This window comes from Drosophila ananassae, chromosome XL (genome assembly GCF_017639315.1).
Source record: "Drosophila ananassae strain 14024-0371.13 chromosome XL, ASM1763931v2, whole genome shotgun sequence".
NCBI lineage: Eukaryota > Metazoa > Arthropoda > Insecta > Diptera > Drosophilidae > Drosophila > Drosophila ananassae.
Window position 1 is genome coordinate 11,524,177 of NC_057931.1, and position 17,946 is coordinate 11,542,122.

General features: G+C 46.7%; 7 protein-coding genes across 9 annotated transcripts; 4 read left to right on the forward strand and 3 right to left on the reverse strand.

The window, feature by feature from the left end:
* Nucleotides 1-2,043: 2,043 nt before the first annotated feature.
* Nucleotides 2,044-5,395, forward strand: LOC6504920. 2 transcript variants are annotated; one of them, XM_014904370.3, is made up of 5 exons: nucleotides 2,044-2,154; nucleotides 2,729-2,917; nucleotides 2,975-3,322; nucleotides 3,381-4,869; nucleotides 4,930-5,395. In XM_014904370.3, the coding sequence occupies exons 1-5, from the start codon at nucleotides 2,152-2,154 to the stop codon at nucleotides 5,250-5,252; spliced, it is 2,352 nt and encodes a 783-aa protein (XP_014759856.2). In that variant the 5' UTR covers nucleotides 2,044-2,151; the 3' UTR covers nucleotides 5,253-5,395. The 2 variants fall into 2 exon arrangements, with proteins under 2 accessions (XP_014759856.2, XP_001966593.2); XM_001966557.4 differs by lacking the exon at nucleotides 2,044-2,154 and adding an exon at nucleotides 2,426-2,651.
* Nucleotides 5,377-6,045, reverse strand: LOC6504576 (UDP-N-acetylglucosamine transferase subunit ALG14 homolog). The gene has a single exon (XM_001966558.4). It carries the CDS (start codon nucleotides 5,963-5,965, stop codon nucleotides 5,411-5,413), a length of 555 nt encoding a protein of 184 aa, XP_001966594.1. The 5' UTR covers nucleotides 5,966-6,045; the 3' UTR covers nucleotides 5,377-5,410.
* A 39-nt stretch (nucleotides 6,046-6,084) lies between these two features.
* LOC6504921 lies at nucleotides 6,085-7,769 on the forward strand. The gene is made up of 2 exons (XM_001966559.4): nucleotides 6,085-6,542; nucleotides 6,621-7,769. Exons 1-2 carry the CDS (start codon nucleotides 6,207-6,209, stop codon nucleotides 7,767-7,769), a joined length of 1,485 nt encoding a protein of 494 aa, XP_001966595.3. The 5' UTR covers nucleotides 6,085-6,206.
* A 1,137-nt stretch (nucleotides 7,770-8,906) lies between these two features.
* LOC6504922 (glycolipid transfer protein) lies at nucleotides 8,907-12,068 on the forward strand. Its single transcript, XM_001966560.4, has 4 exons — nucleotides 8,907-9,049; nucleotides 9,105-9,160; nucleotides 10,304-10,561; nucleotides 11,770-12,068. The coding sequence occupies exons 1-4, from the start codon at nucleotides 8,923-8,925 to the stop codon at nucleotides 11,935-11,937; spliced, it is 609 nt and encodes a 202-aa protein (XP_001966596.1). The 5' UTR covers nucleotides 8,907-8,922; the 3' UTR covers nucleotides 11,938-12,068.
* Nucleotide 12,069: 1 nt separating this feature from the next.
* On the reverse strand, nucleotides 12,070-12,912 carry LOC6504575. Its single transcript, XM_001966561.4, has 2 exons — nucleotides 12,622-12,912; nucleotides 12,070-12,560 (listed from the first exon to the last, which is right to left on the reverse strand). Exons 1-2 carry the CDS (start codon nucleotides 12,736-12,738, stop codon nucleotides 12,093-12,095), a joined length of 585 nt encoding a protein of 194 aa, XP_001966597.1. The 5' UTR covers nucleotides 12,739-12,912; the 3' UTR covers nucleotides 12,070-12,092.
* A 149-nt stretch (nucleotides 12,913-13,061) lies between these two features.
* Nucleotides 13,062-14,032, forward strand: LOC6504923. Its single transcript, XM_001966562.4, has one exon. The coding sequence runs from the start codon at nucleotides 13,586-13,588 to the stop codon at nucleotides 13,994-13,996; it is 411 nt and encodes a 136-aa protein (XP_001966598.2). The 5' UTR covers nucleotides 13,062-13,585; the 3' UTR covers nucleotides 13,997-14,032.
* LOC6504574 (gamma-tubulin complex component 5) lies at nucleotides 13,999-17,750 on the reverse strand. Of its 2 annotated transcripts, none has more exons than XM_014904255.2 (6): nucleotides 17,538-17,750; nucleotides 17,008-17,484; nucleotides 16,331-16,954; nucleotides 15,779-16,272; nucleotides 14,204-15,720; nucleotides 13,999-14,143 (listed from the first exon to the last, which is right to left on the reverse strand). In XM_014904255.2, exons 1-6 carry the CDS (start codon nucleotides 17,610-17,612, stop codon nucleotides 14,100-14,102), a joined length of 3,231 nt encoding a protein of 1,076 aa, XP_014759741.1. In that variant the 5' UTR covers nucleotides 17,613-17,750; the 3' UTR covers nucleotides 13,999-14,099. The 2 variants fall into 2 exon arrangements, with proteins under 2 accessions (XP_014759741.1, XP_001966599.1); XM_001966563.3 differs by having other exon boundaries at nucleotides 15,776-16,272.
* Nucleotides 17,751-17,946: the final 196 nt, after the last annotated feature.

Consider the following 17,946-nt stretch of genomic DNA (forward strand, 5'->3'; position numbering starts at 1 on the left):
CTATTAGAGTTTTACAAAAAAAAGCATGTGCGCAGGTGCAAAAGCAATAACGGTAATTGAATTTATCAAAAGCACTGATGAAGGGAAATTTGGGAAATTTTATTACTAGTAAAACTCACTGTTTTAGAGAGAAAATGTAATTATTACACAATGAAGAGAAGTTTTTAGCAATTTTTGATAATATTTTTGTTTTTCCATAAATACAAAACAAGCCAGAGAATGCAGAAAACTTGAAAACGACCAAGAGGGAAGATGCAATTTAGACAAGGATAGAGTTGTCATCCATACTTTTCATTCACAAAAAAAAAGCACGTGCGCATGCGCAACAGCAATAACGGTATTTGAATTTACCAAAAGCACTGATAGTGGGAAATTTTCGGAAATTTTTAATACCAAACTAGTTAACAACTAGTAAGACCTTCTGTTTTAAGTAGCAAGCTTTTAAATTAAAATGAAACAAAGAAATTTCGTACAATTATTGAAATATTTTTGTTCTTTCACAAATACAAACAATATTAGAGAGAAAACAGATTGCAGAAAACGCCAAAACGACCGAGAAGGAAAATTTTGGCGCAAAGCAAGAAATTCAATTTAGAAAAGGATAGAAGTGGCTTTTTATTGTTTTTAAGCACATGGGCAAGTCACTTAAGCGCCAAAATCTACAAAGTTTAACAAAATCACATTCAAGAAGCTATTTTTTGTGAAAAAAAATTTATAAACAAGAAAATGTGAGTACAACAGAGGGGATTCACTTAATTTGCACACCAAAAATCACAAATCTAGAAACTTTGCAAAAAACGAAAGAAATTGTTAAGGCTTTTCTTGAAAAGCATCATAGTGATGTACAAACTTGCACTTTTTTATGAGAATAAAGAGTTTTTAATTGTCCATTTAACAAAAAACAGGAACACTTAATAAATATGTCTTATATTTCATAACTTTTTCTCTTACATTTCCACAACAAAAATTATATTGAAATGTTCGGGACCTCAATGAGCTCCATGAAGGGGAAATACAAAATTGGACAGACCGCAGAGCAAAATAGACCGAAATATGATGAGGAGAGCAAGGGCGGTAATAGTATTGAGAACTCGAGAAAAACGAGAGGAAAAACCTTCGCAATTGGCCAAAAATGAAGGGAGATAACAGTATTCGGAATTGGGTCAAAAAGGGATAGTGCGCATGCGCACCTACATACTAAATTCTTAATAGAAGAATGTAATGGGAAGGAGAATAGCAATGGTCGGAGTTTAACAACACTAGTAGGGGAGTTGCCACACTGTCAAAAAGCTAAGAAGTCAGAGAAAGTGCGCCAAAAATTTCCAAGTCATCAGAATGCAGAGTTCAGAGTGTTTAAATCAACAAGTTTTCCATTAAAGTAGTATTTTTCTTCTAATACGAGGTGGGTTTTCTTTCAAACCTAACCAAACCACGATTGATATATCAGGTAAGTGCTTTCCTAACAAGATTTGCAAACAAATAAAGGTGCTTCTTCAGACACGTGCTTTCTGGAGCTTCTAAGGAAGGGTGCTCCTCTAGACGGGATCTTCTCCTTTAGATACATACATAGGTGCTTCTCTAAAGTGGTACTCTTCCAAACGGATGATCCTCCAACTTAGCTCTTGTAAAATCGAAAGCCATATCATATGTTGATTATCACCGAAAATCAACACATGTTATGTGAAAAAAGCATAGAATTCATGTTATTTCGAATCTTTTCAGCACTATCATTATGGCATTTGACTTTAAACAGTGAATTGTGTGCTTTATTTGTCTTAGAAGGGGTTCAATTTAAAAAGAATGTTGCTTAAGCATCTAATATTCATTAAAATGAGCTTTTTATGTCATTAAAAAATGCCATTGAAATAAAAAATAGTTAGAAACTTTACATTTAACTTAAAAGAAATCATAACCAGATGGCGTGGCTTGAAACTTCAGAGATTTTCGAGAGATTCTGAGCATCAAAACTGAATTGTTTCATTGAAAAACTAGATTTTGAACAGAAAGATCGAGTTAAAAAAAATTTTTGGACAATTTTTTCGAGTAACAAAAAATATTTTACTTTCTTACTTTTTAACTCAAGAAAGCTTGTTGTCCGGAAGAAAAAGTAAAACTCCAGAATCCAGAAATTTAAAGAAAATAATTTAAAAAATGGTAAGCATATAAACAGTTGTTTTCTTTTGAAAAGCATGCAATTTTTAATCATTAAACAATAAACAGTAATCATTTAACTGTCATTTAACACGGCTAGTCTTTAACCATTTTAGTAAATTTATTAACAATTATTAAGAAAATAAATAAAAGGCGGGAAACATTTAAAACACTAGGCCCAGTATGTGTTAATTTTAAATATTCAACTCTGCGGTATTTTAATGTAAAAAATACTAAACGGGGGGAAATAAATTTCCCTCTTTTTTGTATTAAGGTATTTTTGGTGTACTCGAAAACGGTCATACATATCGAGTAGCGCCAATTTCATCTTGTTTTGATCGTTTTGAAGAGCCTGACGGGCCATAGGAAGCCGCGTTTGTTTACCCGGCTCACTTGGAGCAGACATGTCATACGATGCAGACTATTTGTTTGCGCTCAGACTGCAACAGGAGCTGGACGCCGAGGAGGGAGAAGTGCCGGCTTCCAGTGCTGAAAATGAAGTGCGTCTTAGAATTCGATGAGAGGGATCGAAGTCATTGTCTACATTTCGTGCTAATCCGTTCTTTGTCTTCCACAGAATATCGACTATGAGATGGCATTGAAGCTGCAGGCGGAGCTTAACAGGCAGGAGGAGAGAGCCAACCGCCACAATGCCAGCGAAGAGGCAACTAGTACCTCCCGTCAGGCCGCCAAACGCCAGGACGATCAGGACGAAGACATACGTTGGGTTTATCCCAAGCCCAGTACCAAACCAAATCCCCCCAAGGTAACCAGATGGCTCCAGTAACATACATAGATAGAGTCTAATTTCTTTCTACCTCAGGCTCCAGTCCGTCGCCAGGCCATCGACTCGCCTTCCAAAGCCTTAGTTCCCGTGCGTGGAATTCAAGCTCAATATAATGATTATCTGAACCAGACCCAGAATCTCGTTCATCCCGAGTGGGAGCTGATTGATCCCACACCCGATGTCTTCGCCATGTTCTTCCGCTTCGACCAGAAGTTCTTCCAGAAGCGCCTGGGCGCCGTCTGCCTCGAGTGGAGCAAGCGCATGACCTCCTGTGCCGGTATCTGTTACCAGCGCAGCAACCGTGTCTTCAAGGAGGTGACCATCCGCCTGAGCGAGCCTCTGCTGAAGCTGCGTCCGCGCAAGGACCTCGTAGAGACGCTACTGGTGAGTTCTGTCCGTCCACTTGCCTGGAAAGGTGCTTAGTTTCGCGTCCTTCTCGCAGCACGAGATGATACACGCCTACTGCTTCGTGCTGAACATCCGTGAGGGCAACGGCGGACATGGGCCGAACTTCAAGCGCATGATGAACCTCATCAACCAGACGGCCGGCACCAACATCACCGTCTACCACTCCTTCCACGACGAGGTGGCCCTGTATCGCAACCACGTCTGGCGCTGCACGGGCATCTGCCAGAACCATGCTCCCTTCCAGGGCTGGGTCAGGCGCTCCACCAATCGGGCGCCGGGTCCGTACGATCAGTGGTGGGAGAAGCACCTGCGCGAGTGCGGCGGCACCTTCCAAAAGGTGAGCGGCCCGGAGCCCGAAAAGAAACCAACCAAAGCCAAGATTAAGACCAAAAAGGAGGTGAAGCCAGTGCCGGGAAAGTCCGGCCTCGATGGGTGGTTGGGCAAGAAAGCGGTTAAGCCACCAGTTCCATCCATTCCTTCTGGATTATCCAACAATCCAGGATCTGCTGCCACAGCTATGATTCAGGGCCTGGCAGGCTCCGTGCCTCCCACTTCCTATCCGGGGCCCTCGACTGATCCCTTTGCCGGAGTGGGTGGCGGAGGTTCGAAGCCTTCGAGTGGGGGACTCAAGCGCGGATCAAATATCATGAGTTTCGGTGACCTAAGCCGTGGGTCTGACTCTGAGAAGGAGGAGTCTCGCAACAATGCCGCCGCCGCCATGACCGGAGTGGGCTACCAGATGGGGGGCAGCTCCACCATCGACATAACTGGCGGCGAACCGAACGAAGCGTCCACGCCGCATCTTCGCGAGCGCTGGCTGCGTCGCGTCGAGCAGAACCGCCGCCTCCACAACCACAGCTCCGACTCGAATAGCAGCACCGGCTCCAATTCCGGTGCCCCGGAGGCTCCGCCATCCAAGCGCCGTCGTCCGAACGCCAACGACATCATCAACTGGGAGAGCTACGACGACGACATCCAGATCGGCCAGGTCAACTCCCAGGTGATCAACGTGCTGGACAGTAGCGATGAGGAGGGCGAGGTCCACGGCGCCTCGACTGCATCACCAAAGAAGCTGAGCAGCCAGGAGCGCATGGCCCTGATCAAGCGCGAGGTGCTGCTGGACGAGTCCCAGCAGTTCAGCGAGGACGACATCACTTTCATTGATAACGAGTTCGACGAGAACTTGGATAAGGCTCACAACGCGAGCTTGGACGCGGCCGTGGAGCTGGCCGATCAGTCGATCATCGATGACTTCTTCGGGGAGGACACCCTTCTGCGCGACTTCCAGGACCAGAACGACGTACGGGCTTTCGGTTCTGGGAACTCGGAGAACGATACCACCCAGGAAATTGTATTCTGCCCGATATGCTTCGAGAGGATCCAGCGCAACCAGCTGGACAATCACCTGGAGGGCTGCAGCATCACCATTAGCGTTGAGCCGCCGTCCTTCAAGCCGAAGAGCTTCGCCGGAGGATCGAAGGGAAAGAAGTCATCCACTGCCAACGGAGCTTCCACATCCTTTGGTAAGAGGTTGCCTTCCTTTTCTGCTTTATCTCATGCGTCTTTTGTCCAATCCCGTTCAGCTTCCACTCCGTCTCGTGCCTCCAATGCCTCGAATGCCTCCACTCGCCGCTCATCTTCTGGCCAAATGACTCGCAAGAAGCTCCAGGAGTACGGCTATACCGCTGAGGAGATTGCAGTCTTGGAGTTGAGCGGCGACGAAGCTGGATCTTCATTTTCGGACTCGGTGGCTGTCAATGATTCGGAGGACGAGCTGACTCCGCGCCAGCGTCGTCAGCGCGGTCTCTTCAAGGCGACCGTCCAATGCCCCCGTTGCGGTGGGGAATACCTAGGCCACCAGCTGGAGGCCCACCGTGCCATCTGCCAAGGAAAGCAGAGGCGCTAAGATGATCCTATGTTACCATAATACCATAATACCATGATGCGGGCAGCATGCCATTACCATTACTTATTCCATTTTCCATTTAAGAACTTTATAATTTAGAGTGTTGAGTTTCTCCTCGTTAAAATGCATTTAAAAAATGGAAACGATTATTTATTTAATTACAAAATGCGGCCAAAGTAGCGCAGGTTGCTCTTGTGGGAGTAGCGGGTGGCCAGCGACGGCCAGTGGACCACAAAGAGATCCGCCAGCGGCAGGAGCAGCCGGCCACTCAGAGAGAGGGATTCCACCCGGCAGAAACTCTCCACAAACACGATTCTAGACTTTGAGGGGAGGCGGCCCATGCAGCGCCACAGGAAGGCGGCATAGCAGAAGGGAACACAGGTGCCAGGACCGTTGCAGAGGACCAACTGCGGACGATCCCGCCAGACTAGGTAGCAGCTCCAGAGCAGGGCCCACAGAGTGGTGAAGATGCTGCTGAGCCAGGACTGGCCCACGCTGCGACTGCGCGGCACCTGGATGAACTCCGCCTTGGTGGCCTGCTTCGGCAGAAGCTGGCGCAGATGCTGCTCCGAGGTGGAGTCGCTGCTGGCCAGAATGAAGCGAATTGGTTGGTAGCTGGCCGCCTTCGTGGCATCCTCCTGCTGCAGCAGGGCCTGGGTCAGACGACCCATCTCGGCCGTGTGGCCACCGGAGCCCAGAATCACGTAGGTCATGATCTCGTCCAGAACTTGAAGCTATTGTTTACATTTTGACCGGCTAGAGCTGCCACCCCGTCGGAATGGCTATCATGCTGACAAAAGCTCTTTGATATCAGTGTTGAACAATTTTGGTGCAGAAAACTTACCTTCTGGCAACACTAACACTTGTTTTGATTTGTTTCTTGTTGAGGAATTTCGTTTATATCGGAATTTGGGCGGAACATCCTCCGGAAACGGATTTGCCAGCACAGTGGCTATGTTCAGCGGCGCCAACGGCTGCAAGCGCGTCCACAGCATCGAGGTTGAGCAGCCGCTGGAGGCGGAGCGGGTGGAGCACAGTCTTCTGCTGGTCAAAGGACGCCTCCTGCCGAAGTGTTCGTCCGCCCGCCAGTTGAAGGCCACTCTCCGCCTGCGGGGCGATCGCACCGTAGAACAGCTTACCCAGCTCTCTGCCGCCGGGGAGTTCAAGTTGCTCTTCGACTTGGACAGCCAGGAAGGAGTTGGGGAGTCCTTGTGCTACCTGGAGCTGCGCTCCTGCACCGGTGTGCGTCTAATAAGTATCACTTACAAGCCCAGAAACAGCTCCTACAAGGTATATAGGTTGCTATTAAAAAAAAAAACAAACATCGAATCGCCTGGGAGTTTTTTTTATCGATTTTTCCTTTTTCAGGTTCAGCCCTTGTACATTCTTTGCCAAGACGAGCAGTCTGACAGGGAAGAGGAACTCCGCTCACTTATTGATCTCAACCTGCGTCTGGTGCAGTGCATCTACGCCCACAAACTGCAGTCGGCCGGCTTTCCCAATCGCACTTTCACGTTGAACGGCTCCTGTTGCCCATTCCGGAGCCAACTCACCCGCGAGCAGGCCCTCTCCAAGAGCGAAAACGAGCTGTGGCAGCACTTTGCCGGCGAAATCATCGCCTGTCCGCAGTGGGGCCATCAGATTCGCCTGAAATTCGTCGCTTTTGTAGGCTGCACAACGTACGACGGCCCAGGAGTGGTGGCCAGCGAAGACACATCCTACGCGAACATCCGACGGCATCTTAGGGGACACGCAGCCTTGGGCGGCGGCGGACTAGCTTTGTTCGGCAGTGCCCATTTCTACGCCTGGCCGCGAACCCTCTCAGAGATTGGGGACTGTGTGCGGAGTACGGAACGCGTTGATATATCCCGGCTGCCGGACGAGAGCAACTATCGACGCACCTACGGCGGAGTGTACGCCAGCACTCTGGGTGCCGTGTGCCACGAACTGGGCCACTGCTTCGATCTGGGCCACACCTCCGAGGGGGTGATGGGCCAGGGATTCGACTATCTCAACCGAGTTCTCACAGTTGACCAGCTCACGGAGCACCTGCCGCAGCGGTTAGTGGAGGGAGCTGCCGCTGAGAGCGCCGCAGGATCGGCGACTGCCCGTCCCCGCTTCACCAAATTGAAACTCCAGCCAGGCGTCAAGTTGCTGGACAACTATCACAACCAGAGACGCCACGACAGCTTCTACTTTGCCCGCAACTGCGCCGTGATCCTGGCCCACCATCGCTGGCTCAATCCCGAACTAGACGTCGCAGAGCCGGAGCCGGCAGAGATTCAGATTAATTGGGCCACCAAGGAGATCATCTCGGACAAGGCACTGCGCCTCGTGGAGCTGCGCTGCAACCGCAACAGCCTGGTGGCCCACTACGAGGAGTTCCATCCAGAGGCGGCGGTGCATCGCTTCTCGCTTCCCGCCTCACTGTGGGATCTCCTGGCGGAGCAGCGATCTCATTACGCATTTGTGCTCACCACCAGTGGTGATACCAAGCGTCTGTCCTGTGATTCATAGAGCTGGCAAGCTGGTAAGTATTTATTTATATTTATTTTAAATATTTTTTCTTATCAGACCCACTGTTCTTCTTGGCCTTGAATGGAGTGCTTCAGTGGCTGCCTAACCTCTCCGTAGGGTCAGTGCTTCTCAAACCTCTCAGCGGGGGCAACTATCTCGCTCTCCCTCTCTCTCTCTATTAGATGAATTTCAATTAGCCTAAGCAGGTTTGCTGTTTTTTTTTTTTTCTTCAAATGTACTTGATCGTCAGCTGACTCTCTCTTGCACTCTCTCGCTCTCTTGGAGCCAAGACAGTGGCTTGTGTTTGTTGTTGTTGTTGGGGCGACATCATCTGGGTTAAAGCTCGCTCCCCCGCCCCCACCCGCTGCCTCACTCCTGTAAGTCATAACAGACTTAACCCTTGGGTTCCTCATAGGTAAAGGTGATTTTTATATAAAAAATATAAATAAAATATGTCTTTATTAAATATATTTTATATTTTAATTTTTTAAAATTAAATATTGGAAATTGTTTAGAAAAGAGTATAAACAAATTAAAGATATTAAATGAAACATATTTTTAATCATTTTTAGTAAAAAATAAATTTAATTTCGGAAATTTTTTTAATTCACTTACATTCAATGACCTTGTCAGGTGAAGGGTTAAACCCTGCCCCTGCCCCTGACCCTCCTCCTCCACAAGCTCTGAAAACTTGTATTTCACTCTCCATTATCGAAGAATCGGCAGAGACACCAACGTCAGAGCGGCCTGAGCGAACGGGGTTCGATGGTAAAAAAATACAAAATAATAAAAAAAATAAAAACTAATACAAAAATAATAAAAACTACATGAGAACAAAAAAAAAACCCACCGATAGGACGAACCAAAATAACAAAAACAAATCTATCGGCCCGACCGATAAGATAAAGACACAAATTAATGTTTGAGCACCAGTGCCGAAGCATTGATTCATCATCGGTGGCCTCCACCTCCTCCTCTGCTAGTGTACTCCATTTGCCCTAAACCACTTCCATCACTGTTGGTGGCTCCTCCACAGGTGCTCCGGACGGACGACCCTCTCAGTCTCTAACTGGTGCCATTGCCAAGAAGTCGACAAATCAAGATCGCAGACTAGATCGCACAAGTAAAAAATTATAAATAATAAAATAATATTATGGCTGCTACCGAGGGATCTGCGCGAATTCAGTTCAAGACGCTGAAGGGATTTCCGGCCAGCAGCGACGATAAGCTGGAGACCCAGGCCTTCCTCAGCGCCGCCAAGGAGATAGTGACTGTCATAGGTGATAACATACCCCCTATTTTTATTATTTTTAATATATATTTTTTTCTTTTTAGAGAGCTTCGGCAAACTATTTACGCCGGTGATCAGTGATATGAATGGAAATATTAATGTAAGAAGGCCTTTTGGATGATATGCTTCCTATATCTCATAGATATAACACCAAGATATCTGAATCTCACTTTCAAAACAAGAGATCTTTACATAATTTTAATATGTTAGTAAGATATAGTTAGAAATCAGTGATATGAAGGAAATAATAGTGGAAGATATACTTCTAGAATGCGTATTTTCAATAGATATATGTTTATTACACTAAGGTCCTAAATCTGTTTAAAACATTAATATTATAGTTGATATAGTTAGAAATCAGTGATATGAAGGGAAATATTAACTCCTAGAAGTAACTATTCGATTTCTAATTAGATAGATACTAGATATTACCAAAAGATAACAATAACTCTTTAAAAACATAAATATTATAGTTAGAAATAGTCAGATTTTGTGTTATAAAGGGGAATATTAATGTTAAAAATTATTATAGAGTTTATTCTACGTAGATATAACACTAAGATCCTAAAATCTCGCTTTCACAACCTGAGCTCTTCACTTATTTCAAATATTTTTAAGTCAAATATACATAGTTATAGTAATCTTACTACCTGTACCTTTTAGATACAACACCTTATTTCAATATTATAGTTACATGTAGTTAGAGATCAGTCACATTAAATATAATATGTGAAAGGAAAATATTAAGATAGAAATCACTTTCAGAATTTGTATTATTAATAGATCTATGCCTATACCACTAAGGTTCCTAAATCTCGTTTTTGAAACATAGATATTATAGTTGGAATAATATAGATGGTCAGAGATCAGTTATATGAATGGAAATAATAATTGAAAAAGCTCTTCCAGAGTTTATTCCACGTATACCCCATAGATATAACACCAAGATCCCTGAATCTTGCTTTCAAAACACGAATTTTTCACTTAGTTTGGACAGTATGGTTAGAAATAGTTGGAAATACATGGTATGAATGGAATAATTATTTAAGGTTTAATACTAAGGTTCCTCAATCTTGCTGTCAAGTTTTAAAATTCAAGCTCTTCAGTTTGAAATATGATATGATACAAACCGCACAGGTCAGACAGCCCAAAAATCCTATCATAAGACTAGGAATCTATAAAAATATCTAAAATATGTAACATGTAATGCAAAATACTAATATTAGTCTCTTATTCCAACCAGAAACTAACCAAAGCCTACGGTGCGGACGTCTTGAAGTACCAATATCTGGAGGATCTCATCGTTTTGAATGTGAACGTGGACGACTTTGCCTCCAATGCCCTGCTCTGGCTGAAAAGAGGCCTCCAGCTCATCTGCACCTTCTTCGAGAACATCTACAACGACGCCCAGGGCAAGGAGGCCCTCAAGCAGCATCTCCAAGATGCCTACGAGCGCACTTTAAAGCCCTATCACGGGTTCATTGTCCAAAGCACTATCAAGGTGGGTTTCCAAGCAGAACTTCAGGGATTGGATCACACATTCTTGGAGTTACTTCCCCTGTAGAATTACTTAAAAATATGAGTAATATATAGACATGGTTAGGGGTAGTAAGGAAAATTATGGATTTTGTGGAGGGTAGATCCAAAAATTCGGGATAAATTTAAAAAAATATTTTGTAGAAAGGTTTCGAACCAGATTGATGGAGAATTAGTCCACAAATAATTTAAGATACTCCGCTTAAGAATCGGATGAAAATTGCCCAAGATATAGTCATGGTAAGGGGCTCTATATGGAAATCCAGGATTTTACAAGGGATAGTCCCCAAAAAATTTATAAAAATGTTACAAAATATTTGGTTCAGAGATTTAGACACAGATTAGTAGAAAATCCACAAATCGTTTGAAATATTCCGCTTCGAAATCGGATAGGAATCGGCAGAGTTATAGCTATGGTAGTGGGCCCCATATGGAAATTGTGGATTTTTTAAGGGGTGGCCTCACAAAATTTGAGAAAAAATTTTAAAAATATTTTGTTGAGAGATTTTAATGCAAATTGATGGGGATCGGTATAGAAATCGTTTAAAGTACTCCCCCTAGGTGTCGAACAAAAATTGGAAAAGATATAACGTTGGATCTGGCCCATTTACGGAAATCCATGATTTTATAAGGGGTATCCCCAAAAAAAAGTTAAAAAGTTGCGGGATTTTGATGTAGATTGAGTGGCAATGGATGTAGGAATCGTTAAAGGTATTCCGTATCAGAATCGGATGCAAATTGGTTGAGATATGGCCAAGGACCTGGGACATATTCAAAAATAAGGGGGATCCCACAAAAATTGGAAAAAATTTTAAAAAAATATTTTGTTCAGAGATTTTGATACAGATTTTTAGGGAATCGATCCACAAGTCTTTTGAGGTATTCCGTTTCAAAATCGGATGAAAATCGGAAGAGATATAGCCGCGGATAGCGGCCGAACCCGAAAATCCAGCATCTTACAAGGGATAGCCCCACAAAAATTGGAAAAAAAAATTTTAAAAAAATAGTTTGCTATGAAATTTTGATGTAGATTGATAGAAAATATATCCACAAATCTTTTGTAGTATTCCCCGTAAAGATCGGATTACAATTGGAATGATGATATGGATGAAATAGACCCGAACCCGTTCAAAAATTTTCCAAAAATAATATTAGATTTGTTTTTATTTTCAGATAATTTATAGTTGGGTCCCCACTCGCAGCCAGCTTTTGGGGCAGGGATCGGCCCTCGAGGAGAACATGACCGTGCTGGCCAGCTACTTACCGACGATGCGCTCCCACCTGGACGCCATCGACGCCCTGCTGAAGGCGCACAACCTGGACGACGCCCGGAAAGTGTGACTGACCTGACGGCTCAGACCAGCTTAGCCTAACTAGCCTATCCTACTCCTATCCTTATTTATGTACGTGCGTGTGTGTCTTTCGGCCAGTATCCAAAGTAAATCCCAGAGCCTTACTCTACTAGACTTGAATCCTTGCGAGATTTTTTTTTATTTTCACTTTGATTCCGGGGATCGGCGGGCGCGACGTCTCTGCTCGCTGGAACTGGGGGATAGCTGCTCCTCGGGCAGGTACTCCTCCGGCAGTTCCAACGGCAGCTCCTTCTCCTCGTTCATCTTCCTCTCGAGGCGCACCAGGACACCGGGCAGGTTGGACTTCTGGCTTCGGAACGGCTTGCAGAACACAAAGTGGACCAGAGCCACCATTACTTCGAGAGCTATCAGGGCGAAAACGGCATTCGAGATGATCCGGAGCCACAGGCCGCGGCCGGCAACCGCCAGGCGGAGGAAGACCATGGCGGGCAGCAGGATGCAGGGGGTGACGGTGAGCAGGAGCCACATGGCGGTGGCCCCGGAGCACAGGTTGACGGAGTAGCCGGCGTACAGGCGCATGAACTCGGCGGATACGGCCAGGAGGTAGGCCACCAGCAGGGTGAGGCCATCCCAGTTCCACAAATGGTTTATCTGGAGGGGATTATAGGGATTAAGAGGTGGCTGGGACCCAGACTGGGTCCTGGGGACTCACCCTAATGAGCAGGTGGATCAGGAAGCTCATGGCCCAGACCACGGAGACGTAGACGTTGGCCTGGAGGAGCATCTGGAGCAGCAAGTTGGCCCGGTGGGGGGCAACGGAATAGGGCATCCCTCAAATATTAATTTATTAATTAATTTATTAGTTAGTTTATTGTTTATTTTTTAATAATTCTTTTATTAGAGAGAGTTCTGTGCCTTTCCTGTCAAGCTTGTTGTGTTTTTCGTCGAACTGCCGGGTTTCCAGGACAACCAAGTTGGGTTAGAAAGCAATCCTGGCAAGGCTCTAGTCCTAGGCTTACTGCTAGGACACTCAAAAGGGTTCTGCCAATGGTTATTTAAACGAAAAAGGATAATTCATCCTAAATATAAGACAAGATCTATGAAGTTTCTTGATTTTTTCGGAAAAAAGGGACCTTGTTTTCTTTTTTTACTTAAAAATAAGGTTTAAATTATAAAAATAGTGTTTAGTTTAAAAAACTATATAAAATAACATTTCCAAACTTTAAATATATATATTTTATAGATTTTTTTTATATTTAAACTTTATATTCCCCAAGAAACTACTTATAATTTGAATATTTTTAGAAAAAAAGGTCACTTGTTTTCATTATTTGACTTTAAATTAAAGTTTAAATTATAAAAAGAGGCTTTAGTTTAAAAAACATATAAATTAACATTTCAAAACTTTAACTAGATATATATTTTAAAGCAATTTTAAATATTTAAACTCTATTTTCCCCATGAAACTACATATAATTTAAATATTTTTGGAAGATTTTGCAACATTTTGAATCTTTATTTTTAATAAATTTTTTTTAATAATTAAAAAATGTACATACACTGCTCTCAGTTACTTAAACTATTTTGCAATTAAATTGCCATGAAATATAAGTTTAATTTATAATTTAAGCATTAAATTGTTAATTACAAGCGAAGCATTAAAAATTAAACAAAATATGAAGCAAAAAAAAAAGAGGAAAAATAAAATGCTGAGAGAACATGGTTGGGGAGTCGTCCTGTGCGTAGTAGTCCTGGTGGCCACCGTACTGCAGCTGTGTCGGGGCAACTACTATCGGGACAGGCGGAAGCACTGCCTGGACATGCACGCGGACGGCCAGACGAACTGCTCCAAGTGCGCCGAGCTCTACATCTTCATCAAGAACCCCGCCATCCGCCGATGCGAGCACGTCAACGGACGCTGCTTCCCCTACCGGACGGTCTTTCCCAGCGCCAAGTCCTGCGAGCAGACCTGCCAGCCGTACATAGTGCGGGCCACCGTCCACCTGGTCACCACCCCCAGGCCAATCGAGGCACTGCGCTTGGACTACAACGACGAGTCCTCCGGCGAAGGGGAAGTTAAACAATAAAGTGACAGAGCTGTGTGGCTTTTTATTCGATTGGAATGGAATGGCATGTGGATGTGGATGTGGATGTGGGTGAGATGCGATGTGGTTAGGGGTGATGTGGTTTCTAATACGGAACACTGGTGTTGATGGCCACCTCCAAGGCAGTCACTGGAAAGGGAAATCAAAGAGTTAAAAAGCTAATAGAGATAGTGGAGACTATGAACTCACAGAAGCCATGATCGTCCTTGTAGACCAGGGAATTGAGGATCTCTCCGAGGGTCTGATGGCACCGGATGTAGGTCAGCTCGATCTCACCCACCTGGTTGAGGGCCAGGTACTCCAGGCCCTTGCCACTCGACTCCCGACTGCCGTCATCCGACACCGATGTATCCAGACTGAGGGCGTCGTTGTCGTCACTGAGATAGCTGGTGCAACTGGTCCATTCCATGTCCAGGACATAGACCAGATGGAACAGCTGTTCGAGGGCGATGCGGAAGGCGGCAAACTCGTCGGAGAGAAGGCAGAAGTTCTTCAGAACCGTGGTGTATTCGTCGATAAGGTTCTTCAGCTGCCGGATGTTGGTGCACTTCTCGATCCTGGTCTCGATCCGCTGGCCCAGGCACTGCATGATGTGCGTGTGCAGGCTGTTGATGAGATAGATCAGCCAGAAGCGCAGGATCTCCAGCCGCCGGACAGTCAGTCCGAGGAGATCCAGCGGAGCGTAGGGATCGCCTTTGTGCCGGCGAATAAACGGCATATTCTCCAGCTTCCAGAGCGCCCACTTGATCTTCAGCATGAGCCGCCACACCGCATTGTAGACGTCCATGTGCCGTCGGCGGATGACGCGGTGCAGCGACGGCGACATGTCGTAGGCGATCTCCAGGCCATCCAGTGCTTCGTACACTTTTATCGAACCGCTCTTCACCCTGGAAGTCACCTGGAAGTGCATGTCGCAGGCGAAATTCGGATGGTGCGTGTACTGAACCTCGCACAGCTCGGAGGTCAGCTGGGAGGCGCGCGTCCAGGTCTCGCCGCTCTCGATCCGCCGGAAGAGCGTCTGGTAGAAGGGTAACAGTACAAAGTAGGCCTCCAGGAGCATCGAGTGGCGCAGGAAGCGCATATGTCCGCCCAGTTGCAGCTCCTTCGTGTACGCCCGCATGGCATACACATTCGCCAGAGTCTGGCGCCGGAGGAGGATCTTGCCCAGCGCTTCCGGCAGCTCCACGCGCAGTTGCATCCCCGTGGCGCCCTCCAGTCGCTTCAGGAGCGTGCTTACGAGCAGGGGCTTGCGCAGCTCCTTGCTGACCCGTCGCTCCTCCATCCTCTCATCCACCCAGCTGACGAGCAGGGCCCGCACATCCGGATTAACCACATCGCTGGCCGCCGCCAGGACCTGGTTGTTGTTCTCCTGGGTCAGTGCCTCCTTGGGATCGATGTTCTCCACTTCCTCGGCCGAGGGCATGCGGGGCGAGTAGACCTTCACCTGGGTGATCAACTGGTCGGCCAGCTCCTCGAACAGAGATCGCGGCTTCGTGTCATTCGTGGCCGATAGCATCTCGCCCAAGAGACCCACGTTGGCCAGCAACTCCTGCGAGTCCCCGGAGTCCAGGGCGTGCTCGAGCAGCAGCCTGTAGAAGGGACAGCGCTGAACCTGAGCGAACACCTCCCGCACCCTCGGATCTTCCACCTCGTCCAGACTCCTCCGGCGTACAGTTCCATTCTGTTCCACATCCCCATCATCCACCCTGTCGGTAATTAAAGATTAGCCTCTTAATCTCGAAATGAAGAAGAAAACCTCACCACCTCTCCACGATGAACTCGTTCTGGAAGTCCTCCAGCGAGGCCCGGCTCCACCAGGCATCGATGATGTTGCAGTAGCGCTTCAGGGAGATCATGAGCAGGGCGGTGGCCAGTTTCTGGTGCGGCACACGGGGCATGGTGTGCCTGTAAAGCTTTGACAATAAGAACGCACTGCGAAGGTAGCGCGGGCCGATGTCCAGCACCACATCGTCCACCAGGCGGCGTAGGATGTGAAGCTCTCGGAACTGCTCCCGGAACCGCCCGATAAAGTCGAGCAGAGTGGCTTTTGTGGGCTCCTTGTGGACGAACACCTCGTACTCCAGCAGGGAGGCGATTATAGGCTGGAGAAGGTCCCTCAGACCGTACAAGAAGCACCCCAGAGTTCCTGTGCTCCCATAGCCCAGGTACATGATATTCGACTCGATCACCCGCCGCAGTTTCCACATGTCGCGCAGCGCCCGCAGGATCTCCGTGTTGAGGATGTGGCGTATGGTGCCCTGGAAACAAGAGTGGGTAAGTTAGGGAGATTAGAATCCTAGTTTCTGGAATACCCACCTCTGTGACACTGCAGATGCTGACATTCTCCCGCACTGTGATCTTCCGCGTGATCTTGTTCACCTCGAAGAACCGACACGTATTCGGCCGGACGAACATGAAGAGGATCTCCCTGAGCAGATAGCTCTCCGATGTGGTGCTGGGCAGAGGGTAGTCGATAAGGCCGCAGACATTGCGCTTGAGAAACTGCCCGTAGCTGACCGCGAAGTTGGCCATCGGATGAGGGCTAGAGGGCTTGGTGAAGATTTGGACATCCGGCCCCCACCGATAGCTGTGGACGAGGCGCGGCAAGCGCTCCGGATCCTGCACACTAGGTTCTACGTCGGTGGCCAGCTTGGGAGGCTGCAGCGGCGGCAGGGACGTCAGCCGACTCTGCCTGAGACGATCCCGATGGCGGTTGTTCAGCGTCAGCACCTGGGGCTGGGTGATCCGGAAGTTGCTGCGGCTGGAGCGAGGCGGCGAGGGCAGGAAGGTGTGTGGCTCGCTGGTTAGGGTCACTTTCTCCGCCTCCTCCATGGCCCGCTCGTAGACATGGTTCATGTCCAGCAGGTCTAACGAGGTGTTTATCCCCAGTTCTGGCTTGCCAGTGCTTGTCCCGCTGGAGTCATCCGTGTCTGACCAATCCTGTGGGGAGAGACGGCTATAGGCATAGTGGATAGCAAACCCTGTGACCTTACACTCAAATTATCCGAAGAACTGCTGCCCGGGGAAAGCGGTGGAACAAAATCCTCGCTTAGCAACGCCACCCAGTCGATTTCTCCCTCGGCAGCATTGCTTGACGGTGTGCAGGCGCCACTGGACAACCGCTCGGCATCGTCCACAGCGTCAAGGACGTGCACGCGGCGCCGATCCATGCCACCACGATTCCGTCGAATGTTCTGCACTGGCTCGTTCGTCATCTCCAGAACAAAGTCGAGCAGGGACCAGAGCACATCCTGTTCCGACTGGGTGACTTCGTGGTCCGGATTCGACAGGATCTTGTCGCACAGATCCTTGACGGTGTCCCCAAATGTGCTCATGTTCTCCACCCGAAACCGCTCCACCAGAGCCGCCAGCCGTCGACTGACATCATGGCTGTTGGTGCTCATGAAACGATCGTTCCGTATCAGCCTCCATGCCATCTGCTCATGCCGCAACAGTTCCCGCGGTGAAATCTGCAAGAATATTCCAAATTAATAGAAATTTGGGGGAGAATTTTGAAACTTACGTTTGGATCGATCAGGTTTCTGATCAAATTCTGCAGTTCGGCGGCTATGTGGTCATTGCGCTCCTGGGTCGACATGAATCCCGGCGGCCTATTGGCCCCACCACCCGCCGAATTAGCCAGTTTGTCCTATTTTGTCTGTAAATAACGAAATTAGAACCAAATGGCGCCCAATTTACAGAAACAATTTTTGCGGCCAAGACCAGTGTGGCCAGATCAGAGTTTAAAATGCATTTATTGATTTATTTAAAATTGAAAAAAATAAAAATAAAGGATTAAAATAAATTATAAATTAGTTTTAATAGTTTAATATAAAAAATATTTTCATAAAATATTTTAGAAATATTAAAAATTTTGTTCATACAAAAAGGTTTTGTTTTTAAAATATTTTCATTTTATAATTATTAAATAT